General features: G+C 36.9%; 2 protein-coding genes across 9 annotated transcripts in view; one reads left to right on the top strand and one right to left on the bottom strand.

The window, feature by feature from the left end:
- Positions 1 to 22,671, bottom strand: part of COL4A4 (collagen type IV alpha 4 chain) — a 68,000-nt gene that overhangs the window by 16,971 nt on the left and 28,358 nt on the right. For 2 of the 3 annotated variants that reach the window (XM_021395304.1, XM_021395305.1), the window contains exons 16-37: positions 22,071 to 22,115; positions 21,020 to 21,073; positions 19,076 to 19,145; positions 16,698 to 16,802; positions 15,460 to 15,624; positions 14,934 to 15,026; positions 14,440 to 14,603; positions 13,054 to 13,126; positions 11,714 to 11,820; positions 11,098 to 11,281; positions 10,278 to 10,346; positions 9,104 to 9,208; positions 8,359 to 8,577; positions 7,323 to 7,484; positions 6,455 to 6,625; positions 5,334 to 5,477; positions 4,593 to 4,700; positions 4,161 to 4,339; positions 3,481 to 3,544; positions 2,418 to 2,492; positions 1,854 to 1,961; positions 1,415 to 1,522 (exon numbers count right to left, since the gene is read on the bottom strand). In XM_021395304.1, coding sequence (XP_021250979.1) covers positions 1,415 to 1,522; positions 1,854 to 1,961; positions 2,418 to 2,492; positions 3,481 to 3,544; positions 4,161 to 4,339; positions 4,593 to 4,700; positions 5,334 to 5,477; positions 6,455 to 6,625; positions 7,323 to 7,484; positions 8,359 to 8,577; positions 9,104 to 9,208; positions 10,278 to 10,346; positions 11,098 to 11,281; positions 11,714 to 11,820; positions 13,054 to 13,126; positions 14,440 to 14,603; positions 14,934 to 15,026; positions 15,460 to 15,624; positions 16,698 to 16,802; positions 19,076 to 19,145; positions 21,020 to 21,073; positions 22,071 to 22,115 — 2,572 coding nt within the window. The remainder of the gene's footprint in view (positions 1 to 1,414; positions 1,523 to 1,853; positions 1,962 to 2,417; positions 2,493 to 3,480; positions 3,545 to 4,160; positions 4,340 to 4,592; positions 4,701 to 5,333; positions 5,478 to 6,454; positions 6,626 to 7,322; positions 7,485 to 8,358; positions 8,578 to 9,103; positions 9,209 to 10,277; positions 10,347 to 11,097; positions 11,282 to 11,713; positions 11,821 to 13,053; positions 13,127 to 14,439; positions 14,604 to 14,933; positions 15,027 to 15,459; positions 15,625 to 16,697; positions 16,803 to 19,075; positions 19,146 to 21,019; positions 21,074 to 22,070; positions 22,116 to 22,671) is intronic. The other variant, XM_021395306.1, reaches the window with a different exon arrangement.
- COL4A3 (collagen type IV alpha 3 chain) overlaps positions 1 to 22,671 on the top strand; it is a 131,171-nt gene that overhangs the window by 11,654 nt on the left and 96,846 nt on the right. For 4 of the 6 annotated variants that reach the window (XM_021395316.1, XM_021395310.1, XM_021395313.1 and 1 more), the window contains exons 2-3: positions 2,407 to 2,500; positions 4,623 to 4,722. The gene's annotated coding sequence lies outside the window, so the exon portion shown is untranslated. Of the gene's footprint in view, positions 1 to 2,406; positions 2,501 to 4,584; positions 4,723 to 22,671 lie in introns of those variants that run through there. The other 2 variants (XM_021395315.1, XM_021395314.1) reach the window with 2 other exon arrangements.

Consider the following 22,671-nt stretch of genomic DNA (forward strand, 5'->3'; position numbering starts at 1 on the left):
ACAAGGCTGTGTCCTTAACAATGAACAGCCAATTAACCATTTCACTTCTAAAACTATCCATATTATTTATTAAAAATAGCATATGATCTATATTTTCTAGTTGAACTGGAATACTTATTCAGTTTTCATTACCAACTATGATTTCAGAAGTGTTAACCTTCTTTTTGTCTGTGATGGCAATATATAGGATTCTAAGGCAGGCAACTTGGTGTCTAATTATTTTATATTTGGAACAAAACTTTTCCCTCTGCAGTATGTGTTAATTTATGTCTCCTTTGCAGGACTTAGGATAACTTCTGTACAATAGAAAAGTGTCTGACCTCAAATGACATGAAGAAAAGAGTCCATCCATTACTAAGAAGCTTTCAGCAGTACAGCTTTTTTCTCTCGCAATTTAGACATCCCCGTGATTGCAGATTTCTGCCTTATGGAAAATACAGTTTGCAACAATTAAAAGCTCCCTTGCAGATTAAGCACTAGCAAGAAATCTGTCACAACAGTTTAATTCAGCTCTGCTTACTTCTGCAAATAATCAAAAATTTCCATTTTTCACTTAATTTTTCAGTGTTTTGTAAGAGAAACCTTCTCAATAGCTTCTTAGTCTGAATTTGTGGTGAATCTTTTGTCTTCTTTAGCCATTTATCATAGTCTCATGTTATTTTCATACGATATCTGTAAAAGCGTCACTGATATTCTTCTTGCTCTGAAATTGGTATGAAATAAGCTATCACAGAGTGCAGAAGGTGTGCAAAGTTGATTATCTTTCTTTATAATGTATTAATGTAATATATAATTTCAATATTAATATTTGCTATCCTCAGAATGACATAATGGTCTCCCACAGAAATAACTGTATAGATGAACTTCTGTTCAATCTAGATGCAATGATCACTGTGAAAGTGTAATATAGGATTTGGGGAAAGCTTTTATATGTAAAATCCACACAAAAAAAACCCAAAGAGACAGTTTTTGGAAAACCAAAAGAAAACCGAATTATCTTATGATTACAATTTGATGTGGACAAAACTGTCCACAGCAGTTTGCTGTTTTTGTTAGAGTAACAGTGGCACTCCATGGTGGAAAGGTAGAATACAACTTAACTGAAGCGAAAGCAAAACACCTGAAGTACTGCAAACTCCTTTTTCTTTCCTTAACTCCCACTATCAGGTACATCAGCAGAGCCAGAATCTGTTTCTACTTTCTTCCTTATTCATTTTAGATTTTAGTCCAAATTTGTGAGGCTACATCTGTTATTTTTCAAAGGTCCCAAAAACTGGCTTAATTCTTTTAGTTGTTTAGGGGAATGCCGAATCAAAATATGCTTGCATTAGACCTTTTCCATTTTCAGTGCTAAAAAAGTAGTAACATATGATGCTGTCATATTACCAGTAGAACTGCTCTGTATGCTATTTACCTTTTCTACCTTGTGGTCCAGTTAATCCTTGCAGCCCCGGAGGTCCCAAAATTCCGTGTTTCCCTTTTTCTCCAGGTTCTCCTGGTAATCCTGGAGGGCCTGTAGCTCCTGAGAATGGAAAGGGGAAAAAAAAAAAATCCTTGACTACAAAGTCATTAAATGCAGGTGTTTTTTTTTTTTCCTTACTCTCTTCAGCACACTACATTATTCACAGGTACCTGAAAGCATGTGGGAATATCTGAAGAACTGATGGATCTTGCTTTCAGGCTCTGAGCAAACTGTACTGGTGCTGTCCAGACATACTGAAAGAGCCTTCAGTACCAACTTTCATACCATCTATAGCCATCTCCACAGAGGTGCCTCTTCAGCTGTGCTTTCTTGATCCCTACCTCTTTTGAGCTCTTACATCATGTTATTTTTTCTTAAACATTTGCTTTACCTGGAAATCCAGGTATTCCTGGGTATCCAGGCTCGCCCTTGGATCCTGGTCTTCCAGGTTGCCCTCGGATACCTGGTGAACCCTTCTCACCCGGGAATCCACAGAATCCTTAACAAATGAAATAAAATAATAATAAAATCTTGGAGTCTTTTATTTGAAGTTACCCAATTCTTCATCTCGTGGCACGTTAAAAAAATCTAAACATTTGGTAAGAAAAGCATTTTTTCCTATTATATATGATCCTTGAATCTATTTATCAGGAATGAGTTATGCAGCTCTCTCTGATATCTGAAAGAGTAGAGATGGTGAGTAAGAAGCAGACAAGACAAGTATTCTCCTGGAAGGATTCAGGATATTCACCGGTGCCATACTAGACCATACCAGACTATACCTTTTATGTTTGTGCTAGCCGCATTACACGTTGTGGTGCCTGTCCAGTCCCAGGGCTTATAACTTTGGAAAATACAGCTCAATACGTACAGAAAGCTGGGCTCTCTCTCCACTAACAAAGCTTACAGAAAGTTTCTCATGTTCAATTTTTTTTTTTTATCAGACAGAAGTTACCTGGTAATCCTGGATCTCCAGGAGACCCTTTTCGACCTTGTGCACCAAGCAGAAGAGTTGGGTCACCTCTCTTTCCTGTCAAGGTACAGTGACTTTCATGTGGTAAAAATATCATTTTCATCCAAGAAAACAAAGCTGAACAGTTTTGTAAAATCAGATCATTTACTCATATGTATTATGTATATGTTATTATTAGTTATTGTTATTATAACTATAAAAGGGAATGAGAGAACACAATGAAAAATGCTTTGGCAAATGGAAATTAGATGACAGCCCAGCCTATCTTGAAGTACAAACTCATTTGTATTTAATAATTTCTGTCAATATTCACATAAATTTCCCATTATGGGAAAGGAAAAAAAAAAAGGGAACTTTTCCAATACTGACAGCATATACTGAATATGAAAGACACTGCGTAATTTCCCTATAGTACTTTATTAAAAACAAAGAGCTCCTTACGTATGTTTGTGAGGATTTGCATAACCAATGCAGCATGAGTCCGTTTATTCAATAAATACCATTTGGTGGGGTCTTTAAGCTAGCACAACTTCTTCTGTGCTGAAATTCCCATTTAGCACAGTTAACAATTCCTAGCAACTTTGCCTTACGTTGTCTGTACAGAATTTTTTTTTTTTGGGGGGGGGCGGGAGGGAAGCGATATTGAATTGTGAATCCCTCTGTATTATGCTAAAAGACTACACATCTGTCTAATAACATAAATAATTCCATTGTGTCTTATTTGATTTAACTAGTTTTACAGATATATGTGTGTTTTCACTTGCTTTTTTTTTATGGACTTCTGAAACTATGAAACTTCACACAGATTTATCTTCTAAATTAAGGAACATTATAATGAACAAGCTGTTAAAGAAGTAATGTACTGAAATGCAAGTTTTGCCTTTCAGGCATGTCAGACTTGTCTCTAATGATATTTATGTTTGAATTATGTTCACTTCTGTCTTCTGTTCCTGTGTCTAGTAATTCCTTTCCATATACCAAAGCATATATATATTTATAACAACGTGGGTTTTTTTTCAAAAGTGCATTTATATCAACTTGTTACCTTTAGGTCCTTTGGGGCCTGTCAGTCCTGGGTTTCCAGGCATTCCTGGTAAGCCAACATCACCCTGATTTTTTTTTTTTTTTTTTAAGCAAACAACAACAAAAAAAGTTTGTATGATACATGTAATAAGAATGACCTGTAAGAACATTTAGTTCTCTTACACTGATAAACAGACTGGGAATCAATATGAACAGCTAAACCATATCTTAAGCTCAACAGAAAAGCATGCTGTCTTTATTACATGTCTAACACTGACCATTAATACTTCCAAAAAACTCTATGTTACAACTACTAACAATTTTGAATTTGTTTATGTTAACCTTTGGCTTAGCTTTAGCATCTTAAATTCCCCACAGATGGTTTGAATAACTTGATTTAAAAGGTACCACAACAGTGTACCAAATATTATTGTATTTTACCCCTAGTTTACTACAAACATTAACCAGAAATCTGTTGTGATATGAAAATCAAAATATAAGGATTTCTTTATTTTTCCTTTTAAATCATCAGCAAAACAGATGCTCTTTTCAAAGAAATATAATGAAGGACAAGACAAGCAAAGATATGTCCTTCTACCAAAAAGAAACTTTAAGTACAATATGAGTATCCGCTGTCTTACTTACTGGAGTTGGGAGAGATATAACTAAAGTCCAGGACATTTCACTGTCACTTCAGTTTACCTGGTCACCTGGTAGTCCTTTGAAACCTGCAATTCCTTTAGAGCCCTTTGGTCCTGGGAAACCACGTGATCCTGGAAATCCCATCAGTCCAGTGTCACCATGGTCACCTGGGAGTCCTGGGGCACCGCTGTTCCCTGGAAATCCTGGGGCACCTCTGAAACCAGTATTTCCTTTTTCACCTGAAGTTAATTGCAGAATAAGATAATGACCAATATGGTCAAACCATATTCTGAATATGGCTATGCTTTCTCTCTTCGTATATCGCCTTATAGTAACTGCCCAAAGAAATTAGCCTGCTAGGTTCAGAATGTATAAAACCAGTAAGGTAGCTGGATACTACTGCAACTATAAATCCAGACCTATGAAAAACACCAGGCACTTATATCATATAAGATGAATGTTTGCGTGCACAGCTTTATTTTATGAACTTACCTCTTTCACCTCTAAATCCATTCTCACCAGGAAACCCTGGTTCCCCCTTTTGTCCTTTCTCAAGGCGAATGTGAATGCTGCCACTGTCTCCTGGAAGCCCTCTTTCACCTGTGAACCAAACGTATGTAATGTAAGTAAGTCTTTTTGTGTTACAGGTCCTAAAAATTAATTTTAGCAAAGATTTCTCTACAAGAGAAAGCCTTTGAATGCTATTGCTTATCCCCATTGTTTGAGAAGGCTCACTGCTAACAAAGTTAATTTTCTTTTGCTTGTTTTTTACTTAAATCAGTAGTAACACAGCTCGTGTTAAATCAGAATTAGTCCCTGCTTGTCTGGAATAAGAAAGATGGCAAATGTACTGTCCACTCTATAATGTATACTGTCTGTGACCAAATACACTTTGGAGATAATTATTCTTTCTCCTGTATTAATATTCAGATAATATGACAGAAAATTTGAAAAATCTAAAGTTTCAGATACGTACAGGACAAAATTCAAGGTTGTTTGTATGAGTGATCTTTATGTATCATTTGATTTACTGTTGTAAGTGAATCTTTATGACATAAATTTTTCTCCAGTCAGTTTTCATGCATTCGTAAGGGAGAAAAGTGGTTTTAGTATCTCTGAGAACAAGTTAAAATACACTTATAAAAGCAGAAAATATAGATCTATACCAAACATAGTCTTAACAAAAGTAACCATAGTAGTAACAAAATTAGAGTGAAGCAGATTTTTACAAACCTTTCATTCCCATATCCCCACATTCTCCACTAGGCCCAGGTGGACCCATGTTTCCTTCTTCACCTTTTACACCAGAAATTCCCATTGGGCCTTGTGTTCCTGGGAGTCCAGGGAATCCTTGGGGTCCTTGAATCCCTTTGCTTCCTGGTAATATTAAATGCTTTATTTATGTACTCAGTCTGCTATACTGTTGCTATCACATTCTAAGGAAGAGTAGGAAGCAAAAGGTAGGAGGTTTGCAAAGACTCCTTAGGAAATCATCAAAGCTAGAGAGCCAGTAATAGGAGCATGGCTTCATGCCAAGATCAAACTTGTCAAGAAATCTAGATTGCATTGAAACAAACATATTCCCCTCCCCAGCCACCACCTCCTTACTTAGCATACCTAGTATGCTTACTACTAGAGAAGCTAACCCTCAAGATAACTGATACTGCAAGTTGGACTTCTTATGGGTTTTTTTTCCCCTTTTCTTTTAATATTCTGTGACATCTAGCCTTAGTTTATATCTAATCTGACCTTGTAATCTGCACTCATCTAACTAGGGTAGTCTTGCCTTAGTGTACTTTGAATTCTGGACTGGGTATTTTTCTGTGAATGGTAAACAACATTTCAGTCTAAAATGAATGTAAATTTAATTGTTATTTTCATATCTAAGTAGGTTTCAGGGTTTTGTGGCAGAATTTCTCACATTTTTAGAAGAACTAGACATAATGTGAAACTATTTATTCACTCACTTATCAGAATATGTTCTAGATACAGAATACAGTCCCAGACTGCATCAGTAAAGGAGATAGTCTGCATGAAATAAGAAGTATATTGTTCTCATTATGACATATTATAGCAACAAACTATCAAAAATAGCAAATTATACACCAAAATATGATGTTAAACAACCAAGGTGCCAGGATGCATCAAAGTGTATATTTCCACTCCTTTGTTTTTATTTTAAAAGAAAGAACAAAGGATGGTATTGTTACTGCCTCTACCTTGCTGCAGGGTCTTATTCTAGAAGCTTGAAAGGGAAGAGGATGCAAAGTGTCTCATATCTTCAAAAGCAGTTGAAAGAGCTTCCTGAACAAGAAACGTTATAGATGAGGTGTTCTGCAGGATGTTTAACGTACCTGTTTGTCCTGGGAAGCCAGGTGGTCCTTTATTGCCTGGAGGTCCTGGAAGTCCTCGGGACCCTGGAGGACCTGGGGGGCCCTGTGAGCCAGGGGAGCCCTTGAGACCTTTGATTCCAGGTGGCCCAGCTAGGCCCCTGTCTCCCTTCTGACCTTTAAAGCCCGGTACGCCTGTGAAGAAAATATTTACTCTATGAGCATAAATGCAGGGAATGAATTCAGCAATTGTATTTTGAAAGTATAAAGTTCGGGTGTAAATTTGAAATCATCAAACATGGCAGAGTGACTTGGAAACTTCGCTGCTATGCTGGAGTCCTGCCTCTGTCTAGATTTTCATGTGGAATACTTTGTTTTCTTATACTTTTTTAATGACAGACATATAGCTAGAAGCATCCTGTGAAAAATCTCAACTATTTGTATTTTGAGAATCTCAAAATCCCTATGTACTTTTGACATGCATCTACTAGCTCACCTTACCTAATGCTTCAGCTTAAGAGTAAGGAAGATAAAATTATCTCAGCAATGTCAGGAGCTCAGCTAAGCTACTCAGGACAACAGAATAAAAGACAATTAACTTTTCTGTTTATTATCTGACAGTGAACACATTAATATTTGGCCAGTTAAGGTATTAATTAAAGTAAAAAGTTAAAAGTATTTAAGAGAAAGAAAGGAAAGTTGAGAAAAACCTGAGATGAACATTAAACGCTCCTTGAATTATCAGAAATGTACAAAACAACGTACACCCTCACTAATGAGCAGTCCCCATGGAAGTATTTGTCGTGCTAGCCACAAAAATCATGTGATTAAATCCACTAGAAAAGATGTGTAAAGCTTTAGGATGTGAGGCAACCTGATGAATGTCACATACCTTGAGGACCTGGCAGGCCTGTGACACCTCTGAGTCCAGGTGGCCCTGGTAATCTCGTGTCACATGGTGGACCAGGGATGCCTGGACAGCCTGGCGCTCCTGTATCACCTTCTGGGCCTCTAAAACCTTTAGCACCTGGAAATCCTGGGGTTCCAGGGTACCCTGGAAACAAAAAAACATTGTAAAGTCTTTCCTTTCCATTACTTGTTATCCATGAGAATTCCTAACTTTAATTTTGAGATTGCATGTTGTTATTGGAATATCTTACTTATCCTACAGCTTTTGCGTGGTCTGTGAAAAGTGATGTTTATCTGTAATTTAGAATTGGCTGTTGTGGAGAGCTTCTTTCTTTAAGAACAAATACTAATTCAGCTCTCACCTACAGGTGAGTAGGGCCTTTTTGCCACAAAAGCTAGCTGTTTCTGATGTGTAGGAATAGAATCAAAGGAGCTCACAGGAATGCACCAGCAATGCAGTTCTACTGGTGTTCCCTGCACAGAAAAGATGTGTTTATCTGTTGAGGGCCAGGCAAAAAGAGGTACCTATAAAAGGAAACGGGAACATATGCTATAAATTAGGAAGGCAGTGGCACTGTGGAGACACCTGCAGCAATCAGCAAAACTGGATTGGGGATTATACTGGGCAAAGGAATTCACTTCTCTCTCCTCTCTCCTTGAGTGTTCTCTCATCTTCAGCCAATCTTTTCCAGTTTGAGAAAGCAATTTGAGGCAGGGACTATCTTTGTGTCTGTGGAGCACAGCAGGAAACTCTAAGCACAGATGGCCCGTAGCCAGCAAGCAACAGTAATAACTGGAAGCTGCACTGTTACTGCATGAACTGGGGAAAGGCATTTTCCTTCCCCTGCAGTTCAGATTTCCTCTGTGGCTGATCAACCTTATCTGTGAAAATGTAAAAATATGGTGTACCCCTCATGGCCACCATTATGGATGCAGGTAAGAATAACATATCAGCACTGACCTTACACAGACTTTCATCTTTGATCACATGGAAATGCTTCATAAAAATTGTTTCATACCTTGAGCCCCAGGAATGCCTGGATCACCCCTTGCTCCTTGTGCACCAGGTGGTCCTGGCAGTCCCCTGTTGCCTGGGATTCCTGGAGGGCCATATGTAGTATCACCTGGAACGCCTTTCTGGCCATCCATGCCGGGTGGACCTGGAGCACCATTTTTACCATCAATGATAGATCCTCTTTCACCTTCTTCACCAGGATCACCAGCTGTGCCTCGGAAGCCTGTTGGTATGATTTTTAAATTCAGATGGGGCAATAAATCATATGTTGTTTTTTTTTTTCCAGCGCTCTGGAATATTATAAATCATATTTAACCAGAATTACATTGTCACTTTGCAAGGAAAAGTGATATTATATTAGTAAATTTCAGATTTCTCATTTACAGCTAATAATACATGAGGGATGATGGAGGTAACTATTCCTGTGGGGAGGGACAATGCTTTTCTCTAGGGCAGCATCTATCTTGTGTACTGTCATTCTTGTCAAGATCAATTCTTTTGCTGTAAGGGCACTAGTTAGTCTCAGTCTTCTGTGAAAATTTATATACACCAAAATCATTTCCTCCCTGTGCATTGAACTTTAGCTTGCTGCAGTACTTGCTGGAGGCAAGGGAGGACTTTGGTAAATTTTCCTTTTCTATTAGCTTTAGTTGAAATATACTTCCATTTTACACTGTAGCTGCTTTACCCTGTATGTATGCATTACAGCTTGACCATCACGTATCCTGAACTGAGAAAAGTAAATTCACCTTCTGGTCCAGGGATTCCTGCTCCTGGCCTGCCTCGCTGGCCTTTTGGCCCATCAAAGCCACTTGGTCCAGGAAGACCAGGGAGTCCTTTTAAACCCTTTGGCCCTGGAAACAGAAAAAAAAGATGTAAAAATCCAGTACAGCTCTAAAATTTGTAATCTAAGGGAACACTATTTTGTCTTTATCTCATGCTACTCTATGTACTTTGAAAACAAGAAGATTCTTAAACCTTTCAAGCAAGAGCTGCCAACCAAGTTACAACCAAATCTATGGCTGCTGTTTTTCTAAATGGATTAGTACCCTATTACAGTAACAGCAGACTTCAAATCACCAGAGTAAATTGTGTAGGAAAAAAAATATAACATTTTAATACTATGGGATGTCAACCTGGTGAATTACAGTCGTCAACTCAAATTCTTCTGTGCTATACACTTCTTCTGGAATGGTGCAGTTGAACTCAATGCACTGATCTTTGTTCTTTCATATCATTTCTTTTGCACAATAAGTTACCGTTCACAATACTCATGTCAGGGAGCTGTGTAATACCATGTTGAAGTGACAGCTTGAAAATCCATTATCCCTATTTGTTCTGATCATGATTTTCTGTGGTGTTTCAAATACTTTAGCGTTCATCAGAAGCAACGTTTAGCCAGTTCCTGGATGAGTTATTTGAAGTTAAATTAACTTGAACAAGGAAAGTATTAAGTATTCAGATTTTAGGGATCGAGTGCAACATGTTATGAACAATATCATCTTAGAAACTACAGCCTTGAAGCATCTTCTTGCCTGGCATACATTTTTATCCTGTTATCCAGATGCAGACATTCCAGGTCCTATCTGAGTCTAGCCTTTGTTTATTCAATAGCCTCTCTCGTGTCTTTTAACTAAAGCAGGACAGAGTTGTTTGTAGTTACCTTCATTTAGTCATTCCTGTGAAAACAGTCTGGATACCTTTTGATCATGCAAACTGGAGCTTTCTAGCCCTCAGTTGTAATGGATAACTATATAGCTGTACATTTGCAGTTTTGTGTTTTGAGACATGTATTTGCTGAAAAACTAGAATGCTTAGTGTATCTTTGTAGGATAGCTTCTTATTTTTTTTAATTACAAACTCCATTTTTAATTAAAAACTCTATTTCAACTAAAAATAAAATTCCCCCATCTGTAAACATACCTTGAACGCCTTTAAAACCTGGGGGACCTGGATTTCCAGGGTATGGTGATGTAATGCAGACAGTGTCACCTGAAGCAAGAGCGAGAAAGAAAATAGCCTATTTGATTTTAGAATAAATGTAGTCCGGACATTTACTAAAACATTTCTGTGGAACTAACCAACCAAGTGAGCAAAGGTAAAGAGAGAGGTCTATTTTACGTACATAGTTACTGCCATATTATTTAAGGTTTGATGAAGAATCTTAATGCATTTCTTTTGCCACTTATTTTGTATAGAATATTGTTAATGATTCTAATTGTTGCAATACAGTTGTATTCTGTAGACAGATTTTTCTTTTTCACTTTTGTGTTGGCAGAAAGTTTTCTTTACAATAGCCTCTGCTGTAAGAAAGAAATAATATTTTCATCTCAATTCTGTGTACATTTTTTATTTATATATATTGATATCAGTGAAGATTTTTTTTTTTCTTTGGTGGGGAATAAACAAACAGAAAGAGTATGTCTTAAGCATGAGTTGTCTTTTCCTATTCCTTTAGCAAAAAGCATGGCCCTGTAAATCCTTATAGATAGGCATGTTCTTCACTCCAGAAAATAATTCCTCTGGTAGTGCACAAGTAGCACACTCCAGGCTCAAAGTCCCTTGAGATTCATATTCTCACCAGTACTTGCTGCTAAGTGCTGACAGTATGTGACCACTGAGCTTGCCAAAACTGATTTAGCTGTAAATGACTAACACTATATATAATGCATTTGAAACTGTAAAGGATGGTACTAAACATGTATTTTGTTATTTAGTTCTTAATGTAAATATTTAAAATTACCTTTCTGACCCTTCGGACCAGGCAGCCCAATGTTACCATCATCACCAAAGTCTCCAGGGGTACCTCTGACTCCTGGAGGGCCAGGAAACCCCAAACCAGGCAATCCCATCGGTCCTTTTACTCCGGGTAGTCCTGGAACTCCAGGAAATCCTTTATCACCTGGTATTGGTACTCCAGATTCACCCTAAAAGAAAGAAGCTGTTGACAAGAAATGGCATGGCCTACCTCCTTTCCTCTCTTTGATTATCAAAAGCCACAGTAGAAAATTATCTGCAGAAAACGCTGTTCTACAGTCAAGAAACTACATGGGTGACATTATTAATTTTAAATAATGAAAAACAACAGGAACAGAAGGTAGATTTTATTTCTTCCTAATCCCATGATATTGATCCAGTATATGCATAAGACATATCCAGAAGTAACAAACAGTAGTACTTCCAAAAAGATCATCTTTTCAGTGATACTATGATTTTTGATCTAGGCTAACAGAAAATGACAGAAGTTATTTATCTGCTATGAATTCAGAATAAAATTACATTCCTCATTAAGAGAGAGCCTCTTCCTAGGACAAAATATTAAACCATATAGGAAAAAATCCTGAGACAGTCAAACGTACCTCAGCTCCTTTTTCCCCAGGCAATCCTAAATCCCCATCTCTGCCATCATTACCTTTTTGGCCTGGAAATCCTGGAACCCCAGTAGGACCTCTTTCACCTTTTATTCCTTAAAATAATTTAAAAAAGGAAGTAGAGTATTTACAGTATGTTTTCCTTTTTATTACCTGCTTAGATAAATACTGGGTAACCATTCATTCTATCCAGCTCTGTATGATATTTTTCACTTCTTGAATTCAGATTTCCTGAATGTGGCAATTTGGTTTAGGAAGGCAGTATGTAGTTGGACACCTCATGAAACAAATTTGTCTCTTTAAAAGATGTGTTTACAGGCATCAATAGAACGTGCTTCTGTGAATGTTATATACAGATTGAAAACACTGTACGATGGAAATCAGTCAGAGTTTTATGCTTGATTTCAGTAAATTCAGGATATAGTAATGACATACAATGCTGAATATTTGCACCAATATTTCCAAAAGGTCTTTATTGTTTTCTTACTTTTCCCCCTAGATTTCTCTTGCACTGACATTTATGAAAATGCAATTTTTGAATAAAGGACAACAAAACTATTCTAACCCTAGGATGAATTTTGCTGCATCGAGAAATTCTTTCTAAATAAACAGCCAATGTTTTGCCCTGCTCCAGTGTCTATAAATAGAGACCATCCTTAGCTAAACTAACCTTTTAAAACAATAAGATGGATATCTTTTTTTCTAAATAATTGATGTAGCATTTGTAACTTTATCATCAGATTACTGTAATTTGTTTTTCTGTCTTTTCTGGTTTTGCAAATCATAACCGTAACTGGGGAGAATTTTTGATCTATTTAATTACAGGTATTTTGGTTGTGCAACTGGTAGCCTATTGTTTGTTTTCATGTTTTTCCCAAGAAGAATTTTTGGTTGTTTAAGTGGAAATAACAGCTGGAATACTGACATACGATTCTTCAGGTGGTGGCTTCTATATAATAATATTTCTTCATATTTTCACAATAATATTATTCTGCTTAGTTTTTGCTATACAAACATCTGTAAGACCTTGATTATCAATCACAAGACATGAAAATATATTAGCATTAATAACAAGCTTTTAAATTAATAACAACCTGTTTTACGGCTCAACTATGAAGTAAAAAGCGTAAAAAATTGTGTTGATCTTGTGTTGAGTAAGAAGAAAACGAAAGAATTTTTATTCAAGAAAGCAGTTTGGATATACATGACCTCTAGGCCTCTATAACTTGCCAAATTAATGACTTGAAGATTAGATGAATGTGTTTGTCTCACTCTATTGCCTAAGGATTGTACAGGAAACAAAGGCTAAAGATAAAATATAGATTTACCTTTTATTGAAACTCTTCCTTGGTCACCCTTCTCTCCTTTTTCACCATGTTGTCCTCCAGAACCAGGTGTCCCCTTACCAGTGATAACCGCCATCCCAAAAAAAGAAGAGAAAAAAAGAAAAAAGAAGGAAAGTTGTAAGTTAATCTCCAGAAAAGAAGTGATAAGCTGTCAGTATAACATTTTATCTGCACCTAGTTTAGTACCTGGTATCTTTGTAGCAGTCTATGACTTGATAGGTTTAGAGGTGGAAAAAAATGCTTTTCTGTATTTTTATACTGATTTGTGCTCTCAGTTCTCCACTCTGGTTTGCATATCACCTTGGTGTGTGACTCTGACCTTGAAACACTATAGGTAAATGTAAAATTTGGTAACTTGAAAAACTGATGTTACATCCTGATGTCAAATGATTCTAGTACACAAAACCCTTACCCGTAAAAAATTCATTTCTTTCATTTCGTTTCTTTTTATGAGGAACTTGAAATGAAACTGTTATATTGCAAGGAAGCTATTCAAATGAACTAGAAGTCTTTATTTTGAGGATCATCATAGTTTTTCTTTCTAAGGACTGGGCAAAATGTTGATGCCACTTCAGCTTAATTGCTAATATGCATGTCATAAAGAGATATGGCTTTGCCTATAGTGGCTGATCCATGTAAGGAACAAACTTTGGCTGAGTAGTGTCTGAAAATGGGAGATGAAAAAGTAATACCAAACAATGAAGGGATAAACACAACAACAAAAAATAGCACTGCTTTCACAGTCGATGGGAGTGAAAGACTGTATTTTGTTCAGGCCACTCCATCAAATAAATTAAGCTCAACAAGTAAGTTAAGCATCTCAATTTCTAAAAAAAGAAAAGGAATAAAGAAAGTGACTTGAAATACTTGAATAAAAACAAGGGTTCCTTCGCACATACACACACAGATGTTGGTGTAATACATCTTGACCTCACGAGATCATGCAAGTCTTTGTCTTGATAAAATTTTGCTGGAAACACTTTCATTTAAACTAACTGAAAAAATCATCTTCAGTCAACTGGTGCATCTGTATTTTTTTTCAAGAAAAACAATGGGTATTTACAACTAAAATTAAAAATGACTCAAAACCAAAATACATGAACACACACCATCTTTACTAAGCCTCCTGATGACACCATCAGCACAGAATTGCATTCTGTCCCTCAGTGTAAAACTCTTACCACTGCTGGAAGGGAAATCAGATAAAAACTAATAAAATGTATCCTCCTACGGGACTGAAAAAAGCAGAATTAAATCAAACTTTTACATGGCTTTCCAGGCCAGTTCCTCCACTGCTCCTCTAAAATGCCTCCTGTGTGAGCGATCTGTTAATTTGATTTACTTACTGAAGCTCATGAAACTACTCACAGGGAGCCCTGGTGATCCAGCTGCACCAGATAAGCCTGGATCACCCTTTTCTCCATGTCTTCCAGGGTAACCCATTTGTCCTTTCTTCCCTTGAGTACCTGGAGGTCCTTGTATACCACGGGGACCAGGAGGACCAGCACTACATGAGCACAGGCCTTGATTTCCTGTAAATGTATCAAAATTACATTGAAACAGTTGCATAATATATTTTTAAAATACTGTCCTCTTTCTTTTATGTATGTGTAGTGCACAGACCATTTTATCTCATGATGGCCTTCAGAAGAGTGAACCTTATCAGTATATTTTTACAGTGCTGAATAATTGCTGTAGTGTGTGACTCTACTGACTTAAAAGCTGCAATACCAACAGCTATTTAACTATACATTTTGATGGTCCTGATCATACAAGTTGCCATAAATTTTTGTTAGGACTGAAGTGCTAAGTCCTAAGACAAAGGTCTCGTATTCAAATTGTTGCTATCCAGGTATACCTACCTTTTTCTCCTTTTTCACCTTTTCTTCCCGGAAGGCCTATCTGACCTTTTGCTCCAGGTTCTCCAGGAATCCCTCTCTCAGTACAAATTACACCTTTGAAAAAAACAAAATACTTTACAAGTTGTTGCTTACAGATCGTACTACGCAAGGAAGTCTAACTAGAGTTGATGTTGACGCGTTTTTTTCATTGCTATTTTTCTTTTTTTCCACTGTAAAATTTTACAGCTTGTTGCTTTAGTAAAGCATGGTGATTTGGACTTACTCCCCAGTTGACTGTGTTTTTAACTTCTGCTGATACATCTTCAGGAGCATTACTTATATGTTATGTTATTTTGTGGGTTTAAGTCACCCAGGAAGCTAAAATCTTGACATCTTCCGGATTGACAATTAATGGGAAACACATTTCGTACATTACATGTAAAATTTTATACATCTGTCAAAAGGCAGTTCTCAGATTTTTGTAGGACCAACAAAAGCAATAAATCTGTAATGATATTCTCAAAACATAAATTGCTGTTCAACATACTAGGTAGTCCAGGTAAGCCTTGTCTTCCTGGCTGTCCTGGTAGTCCAGGTGGTCCAGGAAATCCAGGTCTTCCTGGAATTGCTTCACCCGTTCCAGGCAAACCAGGGTCACCTTGAAAACCTTGAGGTCCTGGTGCCCCACTTATTCCTGGCAGGCCAGGCAGACCTGTAAAGTCATGATACAGACAGTTTAGAACTGTCATGCAGAAGGAACTCTGTACAAGAAATAAGACTTAAATCTAAATATTAAGGCTTTCCTTTCTTTCCTTGGGAAAAACAAGTGGCTTCTGCTCTGTACCTTCAAATGCCTCTTCTCCTCCTCATTATCCCCTTTCCAGACAACACAGTTAATTTAGTTGGTCCTTATTGTCATGGTTTTGTGATTTTCGGTTATTGGTATTCCACATCATAACATCATGTAGTGAATGTACCTGGTTCTCAGAAGAGAAGGACTACTACATTCCCCACGGCACTTTGCTCCTCTGTTACCATTTTCCAGCCGGAGGGAAAAGATAAAAGCTCACAGTATAAAAACTTGCAGATCACGAGACCTCGTCCCTTTTTCTGCCGTCTCTCGTCTTGGCAGCACCTCGCTCTCCAGCCGTCTTATCATCAGTAGCAGAGTAAGGCCTACCTTGATTTTGGGACATTCTCTCTCTCTGTATTGGATTTATCAGCTTAAATTGTAATTATATTGTATTATAGTGTGTTGTTTTGCATTCCGATATCTTATTTAGTAAATTAGTTTGTTTCTCCTCAGATTGTTGCTGCTGTTCTTTGCTCTCAGGGCCATCTCCTTACCCTTTTCCCCTTTTCCCTTTTCCCAGGACGTGGGCCCGTGGATCCCCCGTCCCCTTTGTCACGGAACCGGGCCGAACGCCCGTAAACCGTTGACACTTTTATACAGCAAAGTCATTTATATCACTCTCCTTTACAACTTTCTGAAGTTGGGAACAGGATTTTTGAGCACAACGCTACAGATACAGGAATACCGTGGCTATACAGTACATGGCAGCATTTTCTGCTTTGCCTTCTGTTCATTTTCTAGCAATTCCTAATGTTCTATTTGGAACATTTTGGTTCTTTTTTGGGTACAAGGAAATATTGAGATAATTTTTTCACTGTCTGTAGAACCCAAATCCTTATTGTTTGTGACTTGCATGAAAGAAGAACAAAGAGTTTTCTATACCAGTAGGAGATAACTAAAAGAATTCTTATTTTATTCCCAGAATCTCTTACTTGTTCCATCATCTCCTGGTCTTCCTAGCAGGCCCACAGGGCCAGAAGGTCCAACTGACCCCATGTCACCTGCAGGACCTGGAAATCCAGGATCTCCTTGTGGGCCTACACAGAGTTATAAAAAATATGTGAAATGAACATCTTATGCAATTGACAGTTTAAATAAAACTGCAAATGAAATTATAACTCAAGAGCAGCAAAGAAGTAAGATACAGTGATCTCTCCTTCTTTATCTGTATGAAACAGTTTTAAATGTGTGACAAATTTTGAAGTGGGAGGATTTGGTTAGTTTTCTATGGATTCCTGCCCATTTCACAGACATACAGTTTCAAAACTTTGTCACTCAGTAGTAGAGTCTTTGCTACATATTTCAGAACACTGAGAGAAGCGTTTGCCCCAGATAAATACAAGTAGCATTTAAAATAAATGTGCATTTGGTGCGTATCTGCCAGCGCTCGCAAGCAGGTCATTTCAGGATGTCATTTTCCTACTGGAAATTACCCAAATATTTTCAAAATTATATAATAATTATACCCAATATTTTCAAAATTGCTATAATAAATACATATGTTTTTGTAACTAACTGCTGATAAAGAAAAATCAGATATAAACAGCTTAATGAAATTGGAGAAGCGAAATGTTGGCATTCTGTTTTCAAACAATTCTGATAAATGACATTCTCTCTGAATGTCTCTTTTTACTGAAGTAAAAATACTTCAGTATCTACTCCCATATCGTGCACGTAATAAACGTTAAATGTTAACTGAGATACTAGAATTAAGCATGGGCTTAAATCTTTTGCTGCATGAGCTGGAAACCCATAAAAGCCAATGGAAAACAATCTCAGTTGATTTTTGTTGAAGCTCCTATCTTGTGGGGAGGTTCTGCTGAACCGGGATTATGTTGTGATTTATTTTGGTGTTCATAATCAGTATTTGCTGCACTAGAAATACAATTTATGGGAAGCTCTTTGTTAAAATGTTCCTACTGTACAGGTTCCCTTTGAGATGCCAAAACAAATCCCTTCCAGGCAGCACGCTTGGCTGCTCCCCACTGTCTCCTGCTGTGTAGGAAGTAAGAACTTCCACACATTATTGCCAATTAGATAATAAAGATGTGAATAAGAGAGAGGATTTAAAATCACAGCCTGAGGTTTTGGTAGGAAGGCAATGAGATTGAGTGGTATTCTATTGAGAGTACTTGTTCTCAGTGAGTAGGGAAAAGATGCTAGGAAGTCGAAGGAGGAAGGAAATGATACATATGTTCCTTCCTGCAAGTGAGTACCAACTGGTGTTAACTGATAGTACCAACAGACGTAGTTGCAGCTCTCAGGCATACCCAGACAAACAAAACTTGAGAATGTCTATTTTAAAACATTAATATTATAGATTGTATGAATGAGTGATAATACACTGCTAAGGTAGAAATAAAGTATGTTGATCAATCTTTTTTGCAGCCAACCGTAGTTTGCCTGTGCCTTTTCATACAAATGATGCAAACTTGATGCTTCTAGGAATCACAGGACCTAGTACATGTACAAATTATGTAACATGCACAGCAGCTTCCGTACTTTCCAAAAACTTCGGTTCTTCTGGATGTGTTGTACAACCACAGAACACATTCTCTCACTGTCCAGAAAATCTAGAAGTTTGAACAGATCATCTTGTACTGCCATATACACGCAATTTAGCTTGAGAAATTTTGTATAAAAAGTGATTTCTGTGCATCTGCCTACGTTAGATTTGTAAGAAAAAGAATAAAAACAAAAAGCACATTCAGGAAATAGAGGGGGAAATTATGGCTTATGAAACTGAAATATTCCATTTTTCTGTGTTTGCAGTATTGGATAAAACAGTGACACAGAATGAGAACAGCCTGGAACTTGAATTCACACAGCTTTTAGTGACTTCAGTGGACTTCAGTGATGAAATCCTGATGGAATTAGCTTTCCGCAAACTCAGGAACCAGGATTTCACCCCTGCTGTGCACTAAGAGGCTTAATTGAAGTCTAAACTATGTGTGTTGTGGCAATTCTGAACACAGGATTTCTGAACTACCATGCGAAGCCTGATTTTCTTGTTTGTCTCCATTACCCAGCATGGGCTTATTTTTCAGAGCTCTTTCCTAAGTATGCTGTGGCCCAATAACTAGGGATAGTCTAGTAGACCTAACTGTGGCTGCATGCATAAAGATCTTTCAAGTAACATTTAATTTAAAGTAAGTATATTTAATGTAGTTCCATTAAGATCAGTGAGACATAAACAAACCTAGAAGATAATGTTTAGGATTTGTCCCTAGAGGTTACTTTCTAACACCTTAGCAAAATAGGTCTTCATAAACTTTATGCAGCAGAAATAGTAGTTAAAATTAGCTTTAACCTTTCACAGGAAGCAGCGGAGTTCCAACAGCTCCAGGAGGACCCGGGGGCCCTTTTTCTCCAGGATCCCCCTGTAAGAATCCAACAGTAAATTTTACTGGTAGATATAAACATGCAATGCCCTAGCACGCAACTAAAAATTTCAAAAATGTTGAAGTATGCAAGGATGTAACATTTTCGTATCACTTGGGCAACAAGATATAAAATAATTATCTTTCAGAATACCAGGAACTTAATATATCTATCACACCTACCTATTTGGCTTTTCAGAACTTGCAACTGCTGCATCTGATTTCTCTCATATATCGTTGAGTCAATTACAGTATAATCAGTTCCATTTGATTGATATGTTTTGATTTAACAACTAAGATGTAAATATTAAAATTTAAAATTCTATCTTGGAATTTGGAAATTACTTTTATGGTGACGGGTAAGCACTAAGAAAAGAGGTTTCAATTTGACAGATATTATCAACGATAGAAGATGCTCAAAATTCTTGTAAGTTTAAAATACCTGCATTGGGGAAACATAAAAGTGTCTACTAGTAGCAAGGAAAATCACTTCTGCTTGGAGGATTTCTAAATTAGCCTGGATTCTGATATTTAGAATTGCAACTGAAGTGAACTTTAGGGAAGTCTTTTATGTGGTAAATTGTATTATACTTTTTGCTTTGGTGTAGATTAGGAATTGGCCCTACTGTCTGCAGCAAATGGGAACTGAGAAAATAAGAACGTGAATCTGGGAACTGCATAGTTATGTAGCATTCCTCAGGCTGGAGTTCAGGGCATTTTAGGACACAGACAAGGAGAACTGAGACTGCAAGACTAGATGTGCAAGACTAGATGGTGTAAAACCAAGCAGTCTGTCCCTCTCTGTGTACTTTCCCTTTTAAAAATTGATATTTCTATGATTTTTTTTACAGTACTGGAGCTGTCGCTCATTGCTGGCTTCTTAAACTTTAGCCTTTTGTTTGGCCTTTTCCCTTTGACTATATCTTGCTGAATGAGATAACATAATTGTGTACTCTTTGGCTATTTTAAACAGGAATGCTTACTTGTCTTCCCTAATTATATAAGAAAGTTTTTTTTTGTAGCAGGAAAGGGAAACTAAAACCTAAAATTTTCCTCCTCTGATAAACTTGTGAAGTATTTTGAGATTTAAAAATTAATGTAATGATGATAAAAGTAACCGAGATTTGTACACTGGGTGGATATTACCCATGTCTTGCATGACTTGCATGCTTAACACAGGCAGAAGACAAGAAAAAATGGAAGAGTTGTCAGTTCTTGGTATCTACTGATATCCTCATTAAGCATTAAACACTATTCTGTAAGTTTCTATAGCTAGCTTTATATAATATAAGTCACCAGGAACATTCTAAACTGCCCGTAAAGACTATTCATTATTTTAGTAAAACTCCTTCCATTAGTGGCAAATGAATTTAAACATTCCTGTAGTTCTATTTGAAACAAATATGGCTAAACCTGATGTTTTTATTCTCCTTTTACTTATTTTCTCCATGTGCTTGGTTGTCATTTCTCATTTGTAAACTTGCTTTTTGAAAATTATGTTTGTTGCTTTTTATTTGTCTGCTTTCAGTTGTGTCTTTAGCAGTGGTCTAATTAAGGCAAGTTTGAAAAAGCCACAACTTATTTCCTTTTCTCATCAGAGATTATGATGAAATTGCTGCTAAAAGTAGAGTTGTATAAAAATCACTCCATGGAATTCCCACTCTCACATGCACCAAGCAGAAATGTTTACTCATTGCTATTTACTATCACTGTTCTGAGTATCCTGAAAACAGTATATCGTAAAAGTAATTATATTTGTAGAAAAGGCAATGATCTAATAAGTGGGTAGACTTGGGAAGAATCATTAGCATTTATATAGGGAAATGTGCATGTGTTTGTTTTTTTTGTGGTTTGGTTTTTTGTTTGTTTTTTACCTTGATGCCTGGATAGCCAGGTATCCCAGGAAAACCAGCAACACCCATTTCTCCCTGGAAAGGATCACAAATACCATCTGTTTAGACATGAATATAATTAATCGAACAAAGTCAGTGAGACTGTTAAGCAATACTGTCAGCTTATAATAGCTTCCACGTTTTTTTTTTTTCAGAGAAATTCACTGGTTTTGTACAAGAGATTACATGTTTCATAGGATCTCCTTGGTAATTTTTTTTTTAAATTTAAAAATCTATACAGGTTATTTATATAGTGGTCAGTGGGTTCAATGTAGCTGAGGCACTGAACTAGCTGAACACATACCAGAAGACTCTAACTGATTGTTTAATACAGTTGAAATTGGCTTGCTGCCTGCTGAATGACTCTCTTTTATTTTCTATTACTGTATGAAAAGCAGCTGTTTATCAGTTTCTCCTCTCCTTTTATGATCTGCTAGTACAAACCTTTTCGATTGACAGTGGTGAAAAACAGAGTAAAAAGCCATTTTGCAGATGAAAGTCACCTGGAACATAATTCTAGATGCAAATATCTACACATTAACGTGGTTCAGGAATATCATGATCATTACCTTAACTAGATTTGGAAATAAGCTGGAGAGAGGGAAAAGACAGAGATCTGTATACCTACACCTGTTACTCTCTAATCCAGAAAGATGTTAGAAGTTCATAACTTACTGGAATTTTTTGAGCCAGAATGCTGAACAAAACATGCATTTAACACAAAATGACAAAAATATGACCATGGCAACCAAAGTTACCATGCTGTGTAACTTTTCTATCACGCAATCTGCATGCCCACTGGCTTCCTTTCCTGCTTGTGACTTTGGCTCCAAATTCAGTCAAACTTTAGAGAGTAACACAAATTCAACAACACAGTTCATAGAACTTTTGTGGCAACAGGTGACAGGGGAAAAAGGAAGTAAGGCAATGTGAGATATCAAGTGCGAGGAAATTGCAAATCTGCACAAATAAACAGAAAATCAAACCTCACTGATGTCACTGTAAAGTGAGCTGCTGTGATTTGTCATCTTACCTTTATTCCTGGAAAGCCTGCTGGTCCAGGAGAACCAGGACTACCCTGATAAAAACAATGTGAGTTAAAACAGTAAAAACTTACTCAAAATCAAACCTGTACAGTATTGCTAAGCAGTTAATATTCCTTAGATATTTATTACTTGGGATAATATCTACCAGTAGCTAGCACTTGCAAAGTTTTTGCAAACATTTAATGAGAGGTGGGCATGAATTTGAACTATTGCTCAAAGTAAATCAGACAGGTATTCATTTATTTTTATCATGTGGCAGCAAATATAGTAATGAATATGTTGCCCCATGTATATACTGTTATGCACATCATGAACAAGCTGCTGTAAAAAAAAAAATGTCATTGGCAGGTATGGAATAGATTAAAATTGGTACCTTAGCACTGTGCTACTGCTAAGAATTTATGCTGCACTAAATATTTAAAAGGACACCATACAGATTTGCTTTCTTTCCAAGGAAGGAATGAGTTTGTGTATAAGTCTGGGACACAGTGACTCCCAGAGCAGGACTGCTAAATATTCTATACAGAAAGCATGACAAATTAGTTATAAAAAACCTTGAAATCTTGTTTGGAAATGCATACTTAAACC

The sequence above is a fragment of the Numida meleagris genome, chromosome 4 (genome assembly GCF_002078875.1).
Source record: "Numida meleagris isolate 19003 breed g44 Domestic line chromosome 4, NumMel1.0, whole genome shotgun sequence".
Classification (NCBI taxonomy): Eukaryota; Metazoa; Chordata; class Aves; order Galliformes; family Numididae; genus Numida; species Numida meleagris.